Source organism: Hoplias malabaricus, chromosome X1 (genome assembly GCF_029633855.1).
Source record: "Hoplias malabaricus isolate fHopMal1 chromosome X1, fHopMal1.hap1, whole genome shotgun sequence".
In the NCBI taxonomy this organism is placed as follows: Eukaryota; Metazoa; Chordata; class Actinopteri; order Characiformes; family Erythrinidae; genus Hoplias; species Hoplias malabaricus.
Genome location: NC_089818.1, coordinates 14,450,845 through 14,472,720, shown reverse-complemented (window position 1 = coordinate 14,472,720; position 21,876 = coordinate 14,450,845). Strand labels below are relative to the sequence as shown.

At 39.6% G+C, this 21,876-nt stretch overlaps 2 protein-coding genes across 3 annotated transcripts in view; one reads left to right on the top strand and one right to left on the bottom strand.

Annotated features, from left to right (window-relative positions):
• LOC136675581 (single-stranded DNA-binding protein 3-like) overlaps window positions 1–15,390 on the top strand; it is a 30,193-nt gene extending 14,803 nt beyond the window's left edge. Inside the window, exons 5-18 of one of the 2 annotated variants that reach the window (XM_066652204.1) lie at window positions 4,791–4,880; window positions 8,465–8,533; window positions 9,300–9,359; window positions 9,503–9,557; window positions 10,270–10,343; window positions 11,064–11,143; window positions 11,329–11,377; window positions 11,626–11,661; window positions 12,077–12,140; window positions 12,402–12,469; window positions 12,809–12,872; window positions 12,984–13,012; window positions 13,142–13,243; window positions 13,700–15,390. In XM_066652204.1, coding sequence (XP_066508301.1) covers window positions 4,791–4,880; window positions 8,465–8,533; window positions 9,300–9,359; window positions 9,503–9,557; window positions 10,270–10,343; window positions 11,064–11,143; window positions 11,329–11,377; window positions 11,626–11,661; window positions 12,077–12,140; window positions 12,402–12,469; window positions 12,809–12,872; window positions 12,984–13,012; window positions 13,142–13,243; window positions 13,700–13,729 — 870 coding nt within the window. In that variant the 3' untranslated portion in view covers window positions 13,730–15,390. The remainder of the gene's footprint in view (window positions 1–4,790; window positions 4,881–8,464; window positions 8,534–9,299; window positions 9,360–9,502; window positions 9,558–10,269; window positions 10,344–11,063; window positions 11,144–11,328; window positions 11,378–11,625; window positions 11,662–12,076; window positions 12,141–12,401; window positions 12,470–12,808; window positions 12,873–12,983; window positions 13,013–13,141; window positions 13,244–13,699) is intronic. The other variant, XM_066652205.1, reaches the window with a different exon arrangement.
• A 118-nt stretch (window positions 15,391–15,508) lies between these two features.
• Window positions 15,509–21,459, bottom strand: LOC136675580 (large ribosomal subunit protein mL37-like). Its single transcript, XM_066652203.1, has 7 exons — window positions 21,005–21,459; window positions 20,670–20,853; window positions 18,641–18,756; window positions 17,847–18,032; window positions 17,572–17,723; window positions 16,634–16,837; window positions 15,509–16,350 (listed from the first exon to the last, which is right to left on the bottom strand). The coding sequence occupies exons 1-7, from the start codon at window positions 21,327–21,329 to the stop codon at window positions 16,273–16,275; spliced, it is 1,245 nt and encodes a 414-aa protein (XP_066508300.1). The 5' UTR covers window positions 21,330–21,459; the 3' UTR covers window positions 15,509–16,272.
• Between the last annotated feature and the right edge of the window lie 417 nt (window positions 21,460–21,876).

The following is a 21,876-nucleotide window of genomic DNA, read 5'->3' as shown; positions in this document are numbered from 1 at the left end:
TGTGATAAAGGGCCGTATAGTGCTCAGTGGTGCAGATTCGGGTGTGATGTGATTAAAGGGCAGGAAGTGGATGCTGGGCTGTATTTCTGTGTGTTTTGACTCTGCTGCTTTTGTTTTTCTGCTGGAGCTCTGTGCCAGGCTCGGTAGGGGTTAGTGATGGACTGATAAGAGTAATTGATTCAGGAAGCTGAAGCGTCCCAACACTTTTGGTTGAAGCCGGAGGGCGGCTGCAGTTTTATTTTTGGGGTTGGAACAAGGCTGTACTTTTTGGTTAATATCAGAGAAGTTAAACTGAACCTCTGTTGGGCGGCTGGCGGAAACAAGAATATTTCAAACAATATTTACTACAAAATTCTGAAAAAATAGGGTCAGGGGGTAAATATAGAGCATTTAAAAGAGCATTGATTTTTAAAGCCTATTTATATTCAGCATGATTATAAAAGTGTAACTTCATCAATATTTTACAATAATTCTGAAATTGATGCATAATCGAAAAGTTGGGACAGGGACCATATCTTAAATATGGATGTAATCATGCTTGGGTAGGTTTTGTTCAAGAGTTTTTAGAGTCCAATTTCTAGCCCTAGATCCATAGGACAATCCCCTCTCCCCAGTCACTGCTAGGACTAATGTCTGTAAGCTGATGTAAGAGAACTGGGCAGTTTGCATTCTCCTCCAACGTCCTAAAGTGTTCAGTGGCGTTGCAATCACAGCTGTTTGAAAAGAAGCAGTGGACTGGCCTCATGTGTCTCAAGAGAAGGCACATTTTCTTGTGGGCTACTTTTATGATGTCAACTAAGGTCAATGTTCAATGGAAACATTAAGCTGACATCACTGAGCATGTCTTTCTCTGGATGAAAGGCAAATACTTCCTCACTCCCTCAATAGTGAAGTACGTAAGTCATTAATCTGTAATGTACATGCAGCTAGCACTAAAGTTCAGATTCCCACATGTGAATAAACATAAATGATGCTGTATTAGAAATATGTAATGCAGTATTAAGATCTAGAGTAAGTAATTTTAGGACTTGTGTAGTGCACTACATAGGGAGTATGGAGTGATTTGGGTTTAATCCTCTGCGTTGTGGTGTTTTGGTGCCTTTAAGAGTTACTATGGCCCCCTACTGGACTGGTTGTGGTAATTCAACTGTTTTCATAGTCGCCTGGATGGGGAGATTTTCAAAAACGGAGAGAGGGAAATTTAAAAAAAAAATAAATGGATCCATGTGGACGGGGCCTTAATGTAGCAATACCACCAGTAACCACCAAATATAAAGCTTCTCTTTATACCGTACACCAAGTTACATATCCCTGTAAAAGAGAAAACCTTTATCTTTATTTTTGTGCATATTTAGTTAACAGCATCATTTGAACACAGAAGCTGTCCTTCACCTTTTGTAAATATTTCATGATGAATGGAATCAGAGCAATCTGAGTAATTTTCAACCGTACTGAACCTGATAAAAAAGAGTCGACACTGTACGGAACAGGAATGATATTCAGAGGCAGACAAACTGTCCAGAACAGGCTCAGCAAGTAAAACACTGTGGTCGAATATGATAGAAAATTTTCCTTCCATTTGTTTTTGGTGCTGCGTCATCCACTCGCTCTAATGAGCCCCCACCCCTGCTCAAGCCTCATTTTCATGTGAAAGACGCTAAAAGCTGGACTACAGGTCTTTAAGCTCGGCCTAAGGCTAACAGCTGGAAATCCCCCTGTGGAGAAACATGTTCCTAAACTTGGTCTAATGGACGCAACACCTGCCCTTCCCTTTACCTGTCCACTGTAAAACTCAGCATGGGGCAGAGCTAGTCCTAAAGTTAGTGTTGTTTTGATGTACATTCAGTTTATATTACAGTGTAGTTGTTTAAATGTAATTACTTGATGCATATTTGAATATATTCAAATTACATTCAGTATGAACATGTTTTAATCTGAATTTTGGATATTCTCTTCTCTCTCCTTTATCTTTTCACTCTGTTATTTTTCATTTTCCTTCTCTTTCTCTATCTGTCTCTTTATCTCTCTCTCTCCCTTTTCTATCTTGATTTCCCTCTCTCTTTCTCACCTCTCTGTCTGATTCTCTCCATTTCAGTACAAAAAACGGTAAAACTTGGATTGTGTTCTGTTGTATTTCAGGTCAGTGTTTGTGGGCTTTTATTGGACCGTCTGTTGACTCTTTGAGACCTCCCTCTTTCAGAGCGAGTTAATCTCACTCTTAATCTCTGTTTGCGATCTTAGGACACAAAGAGGATTAGAGCTGAAGAAAAGCTGCAGAATATGTGCCGCTAGCCTAATCCAGCAGTGTGAGGGGATTAGATGGTGTTGATAAACAGTGGGTGGAGCTTCAGGAGCCTTTAGAAAAGTTTACATAAAAGCTGTAAGCCCTCATTTTCTTGGAATTGGACTAAAATCTGTATCTGTATTTCTAAGACTAAGTATTTACTCACGTCTGATGAAATACGGTACTTCGTCTTTGTTTATCCAAACATGATATGGTTATTTTTGATGATTATATATATTAACCAGAATTAAACACGAGCCAGAGGAATGAATAACTACAGATTAATAAACATATTATTACAATAATTTAAAAAACTTTTACTGACAATACATTTTTAATGTAATTCATTGTTTCTTATTATTCATTCATTCATTTATTATCTGTAAGCGCTTATCCAGTTCAGGGTCGCGGTGGGTCCAGAGCCTACCTGGAGTCATTGGGCGCAAGGCGGGAATACACCCTGGAGGGGGCGCCAGTCCTTCACAGGGCAACATACACATTCACTCACACCTACGGACACTTTTTTGAGTCGCCAATCCACCTACCAACGTGTGTTTTTGGACTGTGGGAGGAAACCGGAGCACCCGGAGGACACCCACGCGGACACGGGGAGAACACACCAACTCCTCACAGACAGTCACCCGGAGCGGGAATCGAACCCACAACCTCCAGGTCCCTGGAGCTGTGTGACTGCGACACTAACCTGCTGCGCCACCGTGCCGCCTGTTTCTTATTATTCTTTTATTAATTTAATTTTAAGAGTTACTTTCAGTATCTGCTACAAACTACTACTAAGATAATATAAAAAATTCACTCCCTCCGTTGAATTATTTACTGCTGTATTTGTCCTATCTTACCAGAAACTTTGAGGTGGAAAATGCAGGAGAATTATTAAATGTTGTACTGTTCATGTCTGTCAGGAATTAACTGAATCAAAAATAAAACACAAGTAATATAGGGGTCTGGAGTAGAGCAGCAATGTAAACATTGCCTCTGTAATCAGGTTAGATTGCTGATAATGTTGCAGCCATCTGAGGCTTGGGTGTCTTTGGTGGGTAGGGTGGCCCCTGTGTTGGGTGATGTGACAGATATGGTCAGTTTGTATTCTTCTCCCTTTTTTTTTTTTTTTTTTTCGTTCACAGTGGTTTGAAAAGTAGTGGTGGGTTGGCTTCATATGTCTCAAAGAAAGCACATGCCCCCCAGGTGAATAATGTCACCTGGTAATGAGCTGAGCTTATGTAGACGAGCTCAGAGTGAGAGCTGATCTGAGCCTGATCTACCTGCTGTAAGCTATTTAAACCCTGACCTTCTACTAATCACATTTCACACTCTCCACTTCCAGCTGGGACACAGCCAGAGTAGGACACTGGGCTCCCAAAAGTGAACAGATAAGCCCTTTAAATAACCAGAGGCAGCAGTAACAGTCTTCACTCTTCTAAACAATAGATGTTGGAACATTGCTGTGAAGATTTTATTGGTACTCAGCTGCAAGAGTATAGTGAGATGGGGTACTGATGTTGGAGGATTAGTTCTAGATTCCAAAACACACTTTAAATCAATGTATTGGATGGGACTCCACTCCACAGTTCAGTGCTAGGGGTGGGTTATAGCCCTTTAGCTGTCACTTAACATGGAGCACAGTGACCTCAAGATCATGTGCCGCTGCTCCAGAGCATCCCACTGGTTTTATGTGATTGTGAACATGTTTCCACAATAGGTGAAGTTTAAAACAACAAAATGCATACTTTAGAGTATAATTTTATGGACAGTGTCCAAAGACCCTGCTGATATATTGTAGGGTTGTAATTTTGCTGGAGAAGTGTTTTTTATCTCAGAGACAGCAGCATTAATAAAGCGATGAAGTCATTATTAGTGAAGGGAATGCTTGCCTTGCATGAAATGTGGAGTGCTGTCAGAAAACGCTGCGTATAAACCTCTAAAACTCAATGATGCTGAGTGTAATTGACTGTGATTGATTAGAGTCCTGACTCCTGCTAAATCTGCGGCTCATTACGGAGATGACCCGTCCGCGATGAGCCCACAGAGCCATCCAGGACACATTTCCTCTATTGATTTTGCTGACGCTTCCGTTTTCACAGCACTGAGAATATTCTCAGAGAGGACGGCTCTCGAATACATGGCAGAGTCCATTCATCAAGTTTTGATAAAGCCTCTTCTGTGAAGTTTTGTTTTAGTTTGAGTGGTTTTCACAAGAAATTTAAATATTCTGGCAACAAGAGAGAAATGAAAGCTTCTCATGAAAAAAGCTCTTTTCAATGAGTGATAAATCATTTTTACCACCAAAAAATGGCAAACAATATTTATGAACGTCTTTAATTATGAGTGCAACTGACCCGAGTCTCTGAATGAGTCACTTCATGCCACACACTAGGGTGGCCTTTATTGATACATCCAGGCCACTAGGTGTCAGTTGGAAATGTGAGATCATGTTTATGGTCTTTTTTCAACAGTACAATGAATTGTGACCTACTTTGTGTATTTACAGAGTGCAGCAGCTGCTCCAAGCCCTGTGCTGGGGAACATGCCCCCAGGAGACGGTCTTCCAGGGGGTCCCCTGCCTCCGGGTTTCTTCCAGGTAGGCTTTCATTCCTATCAGTTCCCTTACTGAAGATAGTTTGCTGAAAAATTCCTGGCTTGACACGAATGTGGTGGATTAACTAAGGCATGATTTATGTCTGAAGTTTGCTACTTTTTGTCCTGGAGTTATGAAGCTATTGTAACTACAGGCCCCAACATGCAACCTGACAGGATTGGTTGCTTAGGTTTATGATGTCAGAAACCTTAACTATCTGAATCCATGTTTTTGAGACTGTGTTTGGAACACTGAAAGTGGTCAAAATGATCAGCCACGAGGCTTAAACACTTATTCACATATAAACAATACACTTCCACCATGCGCGCACATACACTCTAACAAGGCTAAACACTGGATTGACACTGGAGAGTATCTTTAAATATATTTAAAAATAAATAGGTTTGATCCCTAATTCAAGTACAATAATAAAGACTAGATAATAAAAATTTACTAGTCCTGGATTAGTGTACCATGTTTACGTGTGCTGCAAGCAGGTGATCACAAACTTTTTGAAATAGTGTGAATTTTGTAGCTGCAGTGCAGACTAAAGAGAACCTGTCTCAGTAATCTACTGCGTTTTGGCCAAACTGCCACTTTAACCTTTCTCTCCATCAGCTTTCAGCCCAAAACCACACATCCACACACTCACGCACACACACACACTCACACGCGTGCCATCAGTTTTGAGAAGGCACACACAGAGGGGCTATTATTCCTCCACCCGAGCTTATCTGCCAAGCCCAGCGTCCACTGGGATTCGGTTTGATTACGACCATTAGCTGCTAATGGCAGCCACTCTAGCTTCACCAAGCTCGGCTACTTTTACTGCTGACCGTAAGAGCAAACCAGAGCATCACGCATAGCTCGTCCAGAAGCATTTCTCTCCACCACCCAGCCGTGGCGTCCTTTAAAGGGGCCATCAGTCATTTTTAACACCAAATACTAGCAGATGTTATTTATGTGTGAGTATTGTTGTAAGTCATTGTTATTTTTTTCTATAACTACATCTTGAATGAGAATGTGGCCATGCTTAATCCTATAAAGCCAAACGTATCAAATATGATACATGATCTTTAGAGGTGGCTCTTTTATCATCTATTGAAGAGAAATACCGAAACAAACTTCCATGCTTTTGGGACAAGTTCTCTACTGAACTGTGAATGAAGTGCGTTCCTGTGCATTTACTAAACCATTACAAAATTGTTGCTACCATCATGAAAACACAGGAGTAAATTTCAAGAATAAATTTAACAAAACTGAAGCAATTCCAGGTACGATTTGTATGATGTTACTTGTAGTAAAACTAAGCATTTTTGTTCCATTTCATCGACCTTGTTCCATCTACCTGTCAAATGCTCATTATTTATAATAAATATTCAGAAAATTCAAACTGTACTTTACAGCAGCAAAACACATTTAGACAATTTTACAAAGTTGTTTCATGAAACAAAAATGTATTTTTAGTTTTCCAAAAGTCTGTGTGCAAAATGTGTTGGCTCAGTTGTTGACATGGATTTTACGAGGATTCAGAGGAAGATGATGATGATACAGGTGACTGTGGGAGGTCTGTTGTATGACCTCGTACCTCACGCCAAGGTTCAGACTGTAGTTCAACTGTAGTCAGCTGTAGTTCCTCTAAAAATGGAAACACCGATCTGCAGATCAACAAAAAAAGAGCCTTTGTGGTTTTGGTCTTTTTTACCACCAGTACATGAAATGTAAAAAGGTCAGAATGAAGAACAGAGTACTAATATGCCAAGGATTTGTGGTGTTTCTCATCAGCTCAATGATGTTTCCCTGTTAAGTTCAGACAATAATTTGATATTGATGGTTTAATTGAAATTAATCAATTTAAACAGTTTTAACTGATGCAGTGAACTAAATGAAAGACCAATTAAAGTAAAAACAAATGTTGGTAAATGCCTAAATATGATGCATTCAGAAATTATATGATCCAAAATTTATAAATTAACAAAAGTTTAATTAAAGGGTCACATAATGTGTGATTTAAACAAAAATCTGTTTTGTTGTATTATTATTTCATGTGTCAGGGTTAAAATCTGTTTAGTATGCAATTCCCTTAGGGCACTCAGTGTAACCCTCTTAGGCGTCAGTGTAACATCTGTTTAACAGCTGTTTTATGACAATGTAAAAAATAAACCATTAAATGTTTTTGAAAAAAAAAATTAAGTAATATACACATTATTAAAGTTACGGTTCACGTTGTCCATATATGGATATTAAACATTTCTATAACAGTTTATTCAAACTAGGCTAAATTAGGCACAATTAAGGATGGCCAATCACAGCTCAGCTTATTTACATATATAAATCTTAAAGGTACGGTGTCAGGCTTCTCTGAAGAATAAACAAATACCTGATTATGGCTGTTTAAAATTAAATATGGGAGTTTTGTTGTATATTAAACCACACAAATTTTGTAAGTGTGAAAAGAATACAAGGAGAATGCTGGGTATGGGCCCTTTAAAGGGAATGTAATGCCCAGGAATCTGTGGATGAGTTCTAGGAATAATGGCTCTATATTATTATGAGTGTGATAAGATGTGGAAAGATGTGTGGGTTAGAAAAGCATTCTGAGAAAGTGTCCAGATCCTCCAGGGGACGACAATAAAATTATACACACACACAAACAAATACACACACACACACACACACACACACACACACAAGCACAAGCTTATAAGTTTCTCTCAAGCTCAACTAAACAAGGGCCATTATCTCAGAGCAGAGCCATGCATCATTGGTCGGCCGAATGTGAAACGAGGCCAGTTGAAATAGCCCTGCTGGACTCTTCTGAAACACTACCGCCCTCTAGAGGCTAATTTCTCCAGTGCCTTATCGAAAATCTCCTCTATGATTCAGTTAGTAAATAACATATATGCCATATTTCCTCTGAAATGAAGGACACTCATCAGGAGTTTTTTTTAAAGATTTGATGGCAGAGAATCAGTGAGGACAGTCACTGATATAGATTGGTTAGTTCTGGAAAGCGTCGTCCAAAAAAGAGTTGGAGTGGCATTTAATGGTGCTCCAGCACTCCAGAGAACACAGTTCCACTGCTTCACAGCCCAGTTCAAGTTTGTTTCATATGGGTGTCAGTGAGGTATCTAGAACGTCCAGGTTGCTTTGTTTTGTTGTTACTTAGTGTAATGTCTTCAGTTCAGCCCCTGGAGCCATAACCAATCAAAGAACTCCCTTACTTGTACCTAAAAACTTAACTTGGAGAAATTAAACCTGACTGGCATTTTAAACAGGCAATTTCAAGGTTTTAACCCTTTCGTTTCCAAACTAGTAATACATACAGTATGATTGATGATGTAGAACGTATTTAAAAAAAATAAATAAAAGAAAAATTAACAATTTTATGAATACACAAAAAAATTATCTTCTCTTATATCTACATTATAACACAACCCTCGCCAGCTTTTTAGCCGTATTACTTCAGCTTCACCGCAGCAGTAATGCATCTGTTTATCTTTTGCTTTGCTTTTCTCTCCTGCCATTTTCTTTCTCCTCTTGCTTCTTTATAACCCACCCCCTGCATTTCTCCTGTGGCCCTTCAGGGTCCTGCTGGCTCCCAGCCGTCCCCTCAGCCTCCACCTAACGCTAACATGATGGGAGCACACGCACAGGTAATAAAACACACACACACATACACCTGGTTTTCTTGTCAGATGAAACACACTCAGTCTCTTTTCTTAAAGGGCCCATACCTGTATATAACCTGTATATAGTATATACAGTACAGCCATGGTTTCAGCCTACAGCAGTGCAGCCTCATCCACTCTTCACTAATGTAATAAGGACTTTTTTGTCTAGGGTGCAACCAGTATAAAGCAGCCAATCACGACAGAACTCATTTACATTCCTCAATCTTAAAGGCGCAGTACCAAACCCAGCTTTCCTAATCGTATGTCATACAGGAATATTGGAAAATGATCACGATGAAATCATTTTGAGGCACAGCACAACACCAACATAACAACTGGACATCGGGGGAAAAATAATTATAAGGAGACTATAGTATGGGCCCTTTAATACCTGTTCCTGCATGGGCATTCACTGGACTTTGTGTTTGTTCCTCCACTTTCAAGCTTTTGCTGTGACTGGCACTTTAACACAAAGCGCAATATTTTTTTTACCAGTTTTAATTATTTACCTTTTTTATAAAGCTTTATTTTTTTTCTCTGCATTTATTTCTTCCCTTTAAGAATTGTTTTATATTTGTTAAGGCTATTTAATAGCTAATATGAATTGTTGACGATAATAAATTAGAGTGAGGAACTGATGTATGGACCCTTAAATAGACCCCTAGAGTTTAAAGGGATCATTCTTTATGATTATGAATCAGCTGTTATTAATATCACAGTTACTAACCATACACTCTCTTCCCTGCAGCCCTTCATGTCTCCTCGTTATGCTGGAGGGCCTCGACCTCCGGTCAGAATGGGGAACCAGGTGAGACTGAGACCAGATTGATGACCTGGAGCTTTTTTAATGACTGGATATCCAATACAGAATATAAGTAATGGTCTCTCTGGGCCTCCGTATTGATTTTTTTTCACTTATCTGTCATCATTTTCTCTTCATCTCTCCATCAGGCTCCTGGAGGGCAGCCCTTACCTCCAAATGTAATGGATCCAACACGACCCCCAGGTAATGAAGGAGTGAAAGTTAAATATATATAATCTGGGAAGGCTTTACAGTACATGTTTTGAGGATTTGATTGCATTCAGCCTCATAAACATGAGTGAGATCAGTTACTGTGGCTGGGTGGTTAGTTCTGAATCACAAACACAGCTCTGACTTGGCTCAAAGGTTTTGGACAGAGCTTCATCACAAAAGAACAGTTCCACTGTTTTACTGCTCAGATTCTGGGGGCTTGTTGACCTTAGTCGTGACCTATGTCTTAGAGAAAATAAAACTATTAATTAATTTTTCCTGTCCAAAGAAAAACATGTATCTGCATTTTTGAGGCTGCTGTCCTTCACACTGTGTGATACTTTCATGATTTGACTAATTGAAATGCTCCAAATTTACTTGGAATTAAATCTTTTTTCTTTGATTTTCATTGAAAGTTAAGGAATTTTTTTTCTCACTTTTTAAATCCACGTTATTGAAGGTTGTCCAGCCTTGTCCTCCAAAACAGAGCACAACAATGTTAATCACAATGAAAATATACATCAGCTGATCTTTCATACACATAACAACTCTAATCCATATTTTAAAGGCTTTTAAATAACCTTACCATTTAAAAAGTTTTGTTTCCTTCTCCTATAAAGGTACTGTATTGGATACATTTTGGATGTTTTTTTTGGACAGCCATGAAATGAAAAAAGTATTTAAGTCTGTCTTTGGATGTCTTCAGGACATCCTAACCTGGGCGCCATGCAGAGGATGAGTGTACCACGAGGAATGGTGGCAATGGGACCTGGACCACAGGTTTGATTTATTATTTATTTATATTTATTTATAAATATTTAATGTAATAAGGTTTTATTTATATTAATAAAGTGTGTGTACATATATATATATATATATATGACAATGCACCAATACACACAGCAAGACTGGTGAAAGATTGGTTTGATGAACATGAAAGTGAAGTTGAACATCTCCCATGGCCTGCACAGTCATCAGATCTAAATATTATTGAGCCACTTTGGGGTGTTTTGGAGGAGCGAGTCAGGAAACGTTTTCCTCCACCAGCATCACGTAGTGACCTGGCCACTATCCTGCAAGAAGAATGGCTTAAAATCCCTCTGACCACTGTGCAGGACTTGTATATGTCATTCCCAAGATGAATTGACGCTGTATTGGCTGCAAAAGGAGGCTCTACACCATACTAATAAATTATTGTGGTCTAAAACCAGGTGTTCCAGGTGTTACTCTGAGATAATGGCCCTTTCAGTTGAGTTCCAACCCTTGTATATGTTACAAAAAAAAAGCAGTAACAAAAGCAGCAATATTCTTAAAATTATTGCCAAAATTAGCTCCCCTTGTGTGTAATCATTTTACTCATATGGAACACACTCATACACACATGCTCATTATTCCCCTTATCACATGAATGGATTAAATTCGCCTCAGTTGTGTCCCTCTAAGATGAACTAAACTAACTATTATCTTTCTCTCTCTGCTCTCTCCCCATGGCTGCTCTAGTCTGATCCCTGGTTATCCTTACAGACATACGGTGGTGGGATGAGACCTCCAAACTCTATGGGTCCAAACATTCCAAACATGTAAGATTTTACCCTTTCATCTGATGGCAAACAGGGAAATAAGATTTTTTTTCTTTTCTCAATAAATCGAGATATGTTTGAACTGCAGAGATTTTAGAATTTTTCTGGATATTTTGTGTGGGATTAGTTGTGTCTGTTGTGGATTGTTCTGTTAATTTTCACATGAATTTACCTCCTTTGTTCAGGGGACCAGGGACCGGACGGCCGTGGTCTAATCCCAATAACAGCAATACAGTAAGCCTGGCTTTTATCCTGAGATTACGTTTCTGTCTGGTTTAGATTTCATTTGAATTTCATTCTTGAAAAATTGTTTAATAATAATCAGATGTTTAATTGTCTGTTAAATGGACTGATAGATATGCCTCAGAATTACAGCTACATTAACATACCTTACAACAGAGAACTGTGTGGAGATATGAGGCTTTAATTCTGTGACAATGAACTTACAGACGTTACTTTACTGTTTTATTTTATTTTTTTAGATCCAATATTCATCATCATCTCCTGGCACATATGTGGTAAGATACATATTTAATATAAATTTACTGCTTTATATGTGTGTGTGTGTGTGTGTGTGTGTGTATATATTCTATTTATTGTTATTTTAAAATTTTAAATAAAATACATTTTTTAAATAAATTAACTACTTATCAGTTCCACTGACCACTCAGGTACACTTTGCAGTTCTGCAATTACAGGCTGTAGTAAATTTGTTGCACACCCTATTTTTCAATGGCCAATACCCTTAAAGGACCACCACAGAGCAGGTATGGACTGGACAGATTTTGTAAAGTAAATGTAAACGCACATGTGGCCAGTGGAGCTGATAAAATAAAGAATGACTGTAGAAACTAGACAGTCATTTTAATATTATGGCTAATAAAGTAAGTTCTAAAGTAGGTCTTGAAGAGATTGTTCTTCTTATTGTATCAGGGTCCTACAGGAGGAGCAGGGGGAGGCTGTCCACCGGGAACGCCCATCATGCCCAGTCCAGCAGGTCCAGCATTTATATCCAACTGTGATTACTTGAAGTCTATTTGGTCATTATAATGAATTTAATAAATGTACATGGTCTTCCCCTTTAACACCCTCTGCTACACAGAGTAGCTGCCTGCAAATGTTATGTTTAGGAAGCTGGTATTCTGGTTAACTTTAATAACTCCTAACATTAATAACTCCTAACTTTAATAACTCCTTAATAATCTCCTAACACTCACTTAAGACAACACTGATAATGTTGTATTTCTTTCATTCACAGACTCCACTAACTCTGGTGAAAACCTCTACACGATGATAAACTCAGTGCAGCAGACAGGGAACCGACCTGTGAGTTACTCAGCTCTGTTATATCCATACTACCAGTAAACCAGACCAATGGGCATTTATAGCATAGGCCCAAATGTCTGTAGCTGGAGTAGTATATAAACATACAGAATATATAAGAAAAAATGGGATCTGCGCCCTTTATTTGCCTAGTTAACTAGTACAGTTTTATGTATAACATCATAAACCTTTTGTTTATCAAAGTAAGAGCATTATACTTGTCATATATGTGATGTATAACTTATCACAGGATCAGGATTTGCCAACTTTACTATTTTCTCACTGTAGCTTTAATTCTTTTGGGGTTTTTTCTTTTTCTCTTTTTTTTTTTTATCTCTGTAGTTCCCGTTGGGTCCAGACGGCCCCATGGGGGGAATGGAGCCTCACCACATGAATGGCTCATTAGGTAGAGACTCTTTCCAATTACATATCCCCTGATATTTCCAAAACTCTGACCCTCTGATCACATTAATCTAAACTAAATTAATCCCCTCATGGTTTCTGCTGTTCTTTACAGGCTCCGGAGACATAGATGGAATTCCCAAGGTAATCAGCTATGATAAATATTAGAAATTAATATAGAAATTCTACACATGGGTCTTCACAGTTTGAGTTCTGTATTTTCATGAAAAGAGAAATAATATTTCTAAAAGTGACTTTATTTTTCAAATTTAGAATTCTCCAAATAATCTGGGCAGTCTGAGTAACCCGCCCGGGACACCAAGGGACGACAGTGATTTAGGAGGGAACTTCCTTCACTCTTTCCAAAATGAGAATGTGAGTAAAGATGAATTGAAAGTGGTGAAGATAAAAATATCAGTCTGTTTTATACTTAGCTTAAATGTAGCTAACTTGACTGTTAATGGTGCCCCCTTGTGGATAGTTTTCCAACTGCTAAACATGAGTGAGTTTACAAGAGTTAACAATAAATAAAAAGCTATTAGCAACTTAACACACTTAAGAAGCTGAAAAACAGCCTCTAATGATTTAGACATTCACTTAGCACAATGATAATGCTAGCAAGTTTCCATAGATTAGCTGAAATATGGACCCTACATATAACACATCTGTGGCAATGAACACACACACAGTTAAGCATTGCTCAAGCACACTTTGGGTGAGGATTTTCATGGAGGAGAAAGTGCTGTTCTCTTACTCCCCTGACTTCAATGTTATTTTGCAGAAATATCACTTCAGAATGTAATGCTTTTGCCTTTTTTTGTTTGTTTTTAGTATTCCCCAACAATGACCATGAGTGTGTGATCAGTGCTCCTTAAAGGCCCAGAACCACAAATGGAGGGCTTTGGAGAAGATCTGAAAATCAGATGATTCTGACTTTAGACAGAGAACAACACTCCTGGACATAGTCCATCACAACATGGACAGAGTGGACTGGACGATGATTTGTACAGTAAATTTTCTTTCTTTTTTATGGATATTTTTATTTGAAAGTCATGTACAAGTTTTGGTCGCTCTGGTACTGGACCTCTTTTCGAACATCATTGCAGGACCAGCGCAGTGGACGATACCAAAAAATAGGGAAAAAAACTAAATGAAAACAAAAGATAATTTATCCACAACATTCCAGTAGACCACCTGAGGATGCCTTTGTCATCTTGGATTTCATCTGCATCAGCGGCTGCCTTGAAACTGCATCTTCGTTTTGTTTTGAGGGGCTCATTATTTGCCCCTTTTCTTTTGGCATTCGTAAAATAAAAACTCATGATTCATCCAAAGACACAACTGGGAAAATGTCGAAAATATGGATGAACCACTGGGAAAGATGACCTCTTCCATGAATCACTTCCATTTAAATGTAGTACAAATTACTATAGAATTTTCTTTATTTGTTCATCTAGTTAAATGTGATTGATTTTATATTTCTTTCAAAATTCATGATATTTCGTTTTAGTCCTTTCTAATCTGTGTGAGTGGCCTGGTTATTTTTGTTGTACTCACCTAAAAAAGTAGACACAATGAGCTATAAAAAAGGCTGAATGGGATTTATATTTTTTGGATTTTGTTCATTTATCCAAACTCCACCCGCTTGTGTTCCTTTGTAGCAACTGTTACTAGGTTGGACAAGCTTAACAAAACATATACAAACTAATGAAAAATGGACTTCTATGACACCAAATCTTCAAACAATCCATGGTGAGCCTTACAAATATTTAAAATAAATAATATTTTTAATCAATAATGACATGAATATATTGTGGCAAGCAATGAGTACAGTTTCTCAACTTGCTGAAAAGCTTCTCTAACCAAGCAGCAGTTGCTCTGACACCTTGTTTATTTAGATTATAGTTTTATGTAACCACTGGCAAAAATAAATATAGGTCTAAATAACTGCCGGCCTTGTCCACACATATCTAGATATAACTGAATTTAGCTGGACTTCACTAAACCTTACTGCAAATGAGTTTGGATCTACTGCTTTTAGTTATTTTAAATGGCATGTCAATTCAACTGCAAATACCTCAGTGATTCTAAAGATAAGTTACATGATATAAAGCAGCGAGTGTAAGCTAGTTTTTGAAAATATCTTAACAAAAATATCACACACCCCCCCCCACCCCATCTTCAGCCATGTACTTTCTCAAAACATATGAACACACACTGCCAGACTACAGCTGGAGGAGTCCATGAGGAAAGAGTTGGAATGAGCAATGCACCACAGCATTTCATCACTGTATTAATTCAAATGATGACCTGTCCACCAGAAATGTGTGGATGAGGCCTTCAGTGATGGGTGAGTGGAGTGTTATATGCTTGATGTTTGACAAATACTTTGTAGAGTTTGTTTAAAGCAGAAAACCCACTGTTAGGCAAATTGTATTTTATGGAATCCACTATATAGCCAAAGGTTTGTGGACACCTGTTCTGTCAAATGAAATTAATTGTATTAATCAGGCTTTTGTCCAGTGTAATGATCTAGGAAGGTTTTGCAATACATCTTGGGAGATTTGTTAGCATCTGATACTAGTGTTGGATATATATATATAGTTTTTGATCACAAATGCAAATTTTGACGCTTGGCATTTGGCAAGATGAACTGGTGTCCAAATAGCTGAACTCATACATTTTAAGGGGTGCCATCAAACATTTTATAGAATCTATAAGCTGCATTAGCTGTGTGCATAATTTATATATGAATTAAGATAACACAATGTTACATTTCACTGTTGAAGAAATAATTTGCACAGTTAATGCAGTCGATTCAGTGTACCATTATTTTAATGTAGTTTCCTTTTCCACAATAATTCTCAGAGGTTTCAGTTTGAATTCTGTCTTCTCAGGAGATTGTGTTCCTGCTGTTGAGAGTGAATCTGATTTCATGTGTCAAACTCATTTCGTCCTTATTGTTCCTACAGATGATTAAATGGAATCTATTTTGATACTGTTCTTATCTCTTTTCTGAAGCTGTCCAAAAGCTTAAAAGCCTCAGAAACGCTGGACCTAAAGCATCTGCTGTATTATATTTTTCTGTGTCAGAATGTAGACTTGTTTACACTGTTCACATGAAACTAAGATATTTAACAGATTTAAATCATTTTAGTTTCCATAGGGATCTGGTCATGAATGCGACTAATTTCTGCCTCTTCCTGTTCTTCCTCAAAATAAACATATACGAAGATGTGGTGTTTGGTCTGAAATCGATTGTGTCCTTTAATTCATAGCATCTGCAATAATGGCCAAGCCTGAATCAGTTTTAATTTTTTTTTTTTTTTATTTCTCCCATTTTGGAAAAGTCTGTGTGAAATATTAAAGTCCTGATCCTGTGTGAAAAGGAGGTTTCTGGAGGTTCACGCTGCTCCATTGAGGTAAAGAGCCAGGAATTTCTTGAAGGTTTCTGGCTGATATCCTGATAAACCTGCAGGAATCTGAGAAATGAGAAAAGAATAATGTTAAAATGGTTAAGGATTAGATATTTGCATGCAGAACAACAAGAACAACAAAGACACCCCTGAGGTGCCAACAGCTCTCACAAATGGATCTTCAGCTGCTGCTTAGGCTTTGAGCAACAGTCAAATTTCCTGGACTACTGAATAGCACCCCCTTGTGAAACAGTTGCTAAATGTGAGTGAGTATGTGATCTCTTGTGGTGCGCCGTGTGGACACAAATAAAGCCAGATCCTCCTGTATATGAAGTTCTGAAGCCCCTACCTGCACCACTTTCTTCTTTATTAAAGGCTGGACTCTGGCAAAGTCATAGAGCGGCTGGTCAGCGTCCACCCACGCCAGGTTCTTCACTCCGATGTCCTCCTCCAGAGACATGGTGTTCAGCTGGAAAACAACAAACTGGAACAGATGGCCATTAGTGGCCACACTCTGAACGACAATGGGCTTCTCCAGGACCCCGCACTCATTCTGAAAGAAGACAAAGGGATTTATTAAATATTATTTAAATAATTCTCTAATAAATCTCTGTTTAAAGAGATAATTCAGAAAATGAAAGTGAGGCTGATCTGCACGCCATGTTACCATTTTAGTGTTTCTTTATCCCTTACAAGTGTCACAGTTTCAGAGTTTGATTTGTTACATTACAAGATTAATTTATCATAGGTTCTGTTATATAATAAATTACATTTACAGTCATTTTGGTTCCGCATTACAAGAAACAAGGCAAAAAATATTAATATTGCAACAATAACATTTCATTTAACTGAAATCATAATAATAGTAATAAAAAAAGATATGGACCTAAATGCGTTTTGCTTCGCTATAGCGCCACCATTAGGACAATCAATTTAATTTTTGTTGTCCACCGAGATGCAGACTACACCTACCCTCCAAGGTGGGGTGTCTGTATGACCTACGGACACTTACACAAGGACTTTTTCAGGAGAAAAAGAAAAATAATAAGAAAAATCCTAACAAAAGCAATTGGGTTCTACGCACTGTGTGCTTTTGAACCCTAATAATGATGCTCATCCACTAATAAATACAAATGATATGCGTAGTGATTTTGAGGATCTACACTTTCCACAGAATTGAACCGTCAGTGCTGTATGTAATAAATGTAAAATGACCCTTCTTGTGATCTCATTAACAGGGACTAAGGGTTAAATGTTCATGTGCCTCATGTCAAGTAAAGCTCTTACTCCATAAAGAGCCCGAGCTCGTGCTAAAGCGTTCCCGAAGGAGAACATGATCATCTTCGCGCGGAGCTGTTCAGGGAGGAGTCGGGGCGTGTTTCCAGCCTCCATCACATACAAAGTGTGAGCGTGAGGGTACGGGTAGTCGTCTCTGAAACCTGCTCAAAGCAAAACAAAAAACACATACACATCCCTCTAATAAATTAGTGATTCTACAAGAGATAAAAATACATTCCCATTGGTCCCCATTGATCTAGAGAAAGAGAAAGACAAAGACTGACCAGTGGAGTTTTTCAGTTGGTAAACATTGGTGCTCTGCAGGTCGATAGTGGGGGAGATGGGATAAAATGTCTCCAGGACGTGTTCAGCTGTTGACTGGATCTCCTCGGGTCCAGCCATTGCAGGCAGAGGGGTCATACTGTTCAATAATAGCCCATTCTGCCCACGGATCTGAAACAAATCTTCACCTGAGAGGACACACACCAATGTTAGTTATCGTTACACTTATATAGCGCCTTTCTAGATACCCAAGGACGCTTTACAATCTACACTGCTCAGAACGCTCAATTCACACACACACACACACACACACTGGCGAGAAGCGGCAGCCAAACGCGCACAGCGTACTCTCAACCAGAAACGACCGTCCACCTGGAGGACTGCATCGGGCACTAGGATTTCACCCAGGACACAGCGCCAATCCATATCTGGGCACAAACACATTCACTCACACATACACACTCATTAACTCACAAACCAGGACAGTTTTTACAGAAGCCAATTAACCTACCCTCCATGTTTTTTTTTGTTGGGTTTTTTTTCCTTGTACAATGAATTAATTAGTTAGTAATGTTACTCTACCTCTGCCTTGGATAACCTGCCCCAAAACCCCCTGCCTCTGTTCACCTGCCTTAAAGTCACATATAAATAATCTAAGCCCAACAGACATCACTGGACACTTCAGGGATTTTACCACAGATAATAAATATTTTATAAATGGTTTTATGAAAGATGTGAGATATAGGCCATGCAGAGCCACGTGCTTCCTACACATCAACTCCTGTGGTGGACTGACCTCTGCTCCAGCTGGCTGCGAGGATGTATTTATAAGCCAGAATCCTCCTGCTCAGCGCTGGATGAGTGACTTGCAGTCCTCCACACAAGTGCAGCAGGTTATACAGCAGAGATGGACTGAGGGGGAAAAAAACAGAAAGTCTGATCAGGACCCTGGAATAATTTTTCCTTTATTACTCCCACCTCCCAATTCCCCACTTGGTAGAGAACAGCAACTGCCCAGTTGTGTTAACTAACAGATGCCAGTTGAGGTGATTGATGGAGGCCCATGAGGACCATATATGCTATTCACCCAGAGGAAGGAGGGGGCCAGCTATGGACTTCCAGATATGGATGGCTGGGGCATCACTAAGGATTAAATTTGCAGTATCTCAATAAGTTGATAAGTTTCCCCACCTGTTAATCTCAAGGCACACACTAAAAAATGATGTTTTAGTGCATTTAACTCTTAATAAAGTTCTTTAGTAAAGTGTTAGAGCTGGAGTTGTGGCCTTTCTATATTTATGTCACAGAGAGAAAACGGTAACGAGAGATGAAAAAAGCTCCCAAAGGGCAGCGTTTTGGAGGGGCCGGAGGGGGCAGGAGGGGTATCAAAGCTTTGGTGAAGAGGTTCCCATGAATAGCCGACTGCCTGGGGGCAGAATTAATTAATAAAGGCTTTACAGAGCGGCCCCCTGCCCGGTCAGCAGGCTGCTCCCTGTTTAATGACCGTCATTAAATTCAACACCCTGTCAGAGCAGCGCCAGGCCAAATGCCACTCACCAGATTGAAGACACTGAGCCAGTTACAGAGCAGTGGTCAGGAGAATATGGAGGATACTAAAGAACTGACTATGTAATTGTCACTAAAGAAATGATCAATGCGTTGAGTTCATTTTTTATATGGGAAATACTACCACAGAAATGCATGTAAATGAGCAGTATTATTAGAAATGTTATTATTATTACGTTTTTAATAATAAAGGAACCCTTATGGCAGCACCCTTGCCATAAGGATATTAAAGGTCTTGTTCATTTCAGTCACAGAAAAAAAAGGCTTTCATGTTTTGGCCACTAGGTGTCATAGATTAGTCACATTAAACAATCAACATCAACACACACACACACACACACACACACACACACACACACATTTTTATTTATGCTAATATTCCATTTAGGGGGGCAGGTAGTGTCGCAGTCACACAGAGACCTGTAGGTTGTAGGTTCGATTCCCGCTCCGGGTGACTGTCTGTGAGGAGTTTGGTGTGTTCTCCCTGTGTCCGTATGGGTTTCCTCCCACAGTCCAAAAACACACGTTGGTAGGTGGATTGGCGACTCAAAAGTATCCATAGGTGTGAGTTTGTGAGTGAATGTGTGTGAACGCCCTGTGAACGACTGACGCCCCCTCCAGGGAGTGTTCCTGCCTTGCGCCCAGTGATTCCGGGTAGGCTCCGGACACACCGCGACCCTGGACTGGATAAGCGGTTACAGACAATGAATATTTCATTCAAAGTAGCCAACCACATGCTACTGCTCATGTGCAATGAGTAGACGCAAGTGATCTACCGGTATGTGTAAAAGTAAGTATATCTCACTTAAAGGCGACATTCACAACTGTAATCAAAAACAAAACAAAAAAATTCAGATGTTTCCTCAACATTTGCTAATCCTCAGGTCGGTTTGTGTGCTCGAAACGTCTAAAATGTTTAAGAAGCCCCGGTGTTGGTAATATAAATTGTATATCGTCACTGTCCAATGAAAAACATGCATCTCCAAAATAGCATCTTCACAGGAGAAGGAAAAAAATTTCAGTGGAAGTTTGTGTAAAAAATAATTTCTAAGCATTTTTAATTAGTTCATTCATCACGCAACGTTCACACAATGTGAAGGACAGCTGCTGTGTTCAAAAGACGTAGTAAACTAAAAATGGAGACACATTTTTATCATCAATACTCCATCTTGTCTAATTTCAAGGTTAGTGAAGATGGACTAGTTGTGTTCAGTTTAAAACTTGATTATCGGTCATCTGTCTTAGTGTAGATTCCTCACCAGAACCTCTCTCTGGACGGCTGGCTTTCCGTGGTGTCCCAGAGGCGTGCGTGTCTGATGGCATTCTGCACTCTCTCATCCTGATCTTTGATCTGATTGGCTGGATCCTCCGCTAATGACAAAATCTGATCTGGTAATCCTGAGACGAGTTTGGCTTTGGTGAGCCACAGAGCCTGTCTCACACCTGAACATAGTGTAATAGTATAGGGGGTTAAAGCTATACACACAGAGAGAGAGAGAGAGAGAGAGAGAGAGAGAGAGAGATACGCACATACACAAATTCTGAATCTTGTTCTTTTAAATAGTTAGGGTGTCTAAAAACATTAGCCTCCTACCCTCCAGGGGGTTGGTCCTCTGGTTGTAAATGTAGCAGGGTTTGTCTCTGTAAAGCTCCATGTGTTCAGGTGGAGGTGAAGTGTTGTGGTTAGGGTCCTTCCATCCACGCTCCCACTGCTGTAGCTCGGGCTTGGCGAGGCCGGGAACGTAGTGCATCCTCTCGGCGTAAGAGATGCGCGGCAGCCCGCTGATGTGCGGGACCTCCCGGGGCTTTGGGCGCGGAGGTCGGGCGCATAACGCGGCGCTAAGACACAGGGAGCGATGACAAAACACACGCACACTCACACACGCCGCCTTACACGCACTCTCTGTTGATTTATACATCTCTCAGACGTTGTATGAGCAGCGTCAGAAAGTTAGAGCTGAGTGGGTAAAGATGAGAAAGACCACCGTGACTCCCACTGACATCTTCTACTCAGGGCGCTGCCATTGTGCCTCGGTCACGGGGCTTACCTCCTTCGTCTTCTTCTTGGGAGAGAAGAGCTATATTTACACAGGAGGCTTTACCGCCATCTGCTGACAGAGATACTAACGTTTGCTCCAAATCTCCACTGCCCTAGTGGATTTTTATTTTTTGCCCCTTTCACTCTGCCCTTCCATGTTCTAAGTAAGTAAGTAAGTAAGTAAGTAAATAAATAAATAAATAAATAAATAAATAGCGGGTACGATTTGTTGGTGGATCTTTCTCAGTGCTGCAGTGACACTGACGTGGTGGTGGTGTGTTAGTGTGTGTTGTGCTGGTGGATCAGACACAGCAGTGGCTGCTGGAGTTTTTAAACCCCGTGTTCACTCACTATCCACTCTGTTAGACACTCCTGCCTTGTTGGTCCACCTTGTGGATGTAAAGCCAGAGACAGTAGCCCATCTGTAG

Bases quoted from the DNA above. Each gene is read 5' to 3' on its own strand.
- LOC136675580 (XM_066652203.1), bottom strand. From the start codon at position 21,329: ATGTATAAATCAACAGAGAGTGCGTGTAAGGCGGCGTGTGTGAGTGTG. The intron at 20,854-21,004 runs GTAGGAGGCTAA...CACTATGTTCAG, and splicing joins GAGGACCAACCCCCTGGAGG to GTGTGAGACAGGCTCTGTGG. The intron at 16,838-17,571 runs GTAAGAGCTTTA...GTCTTCTTTCAG, and splicing joins GAGCTCGGGCTCTTTATGGA to AATGAGTGCGGGGTCCTGGA.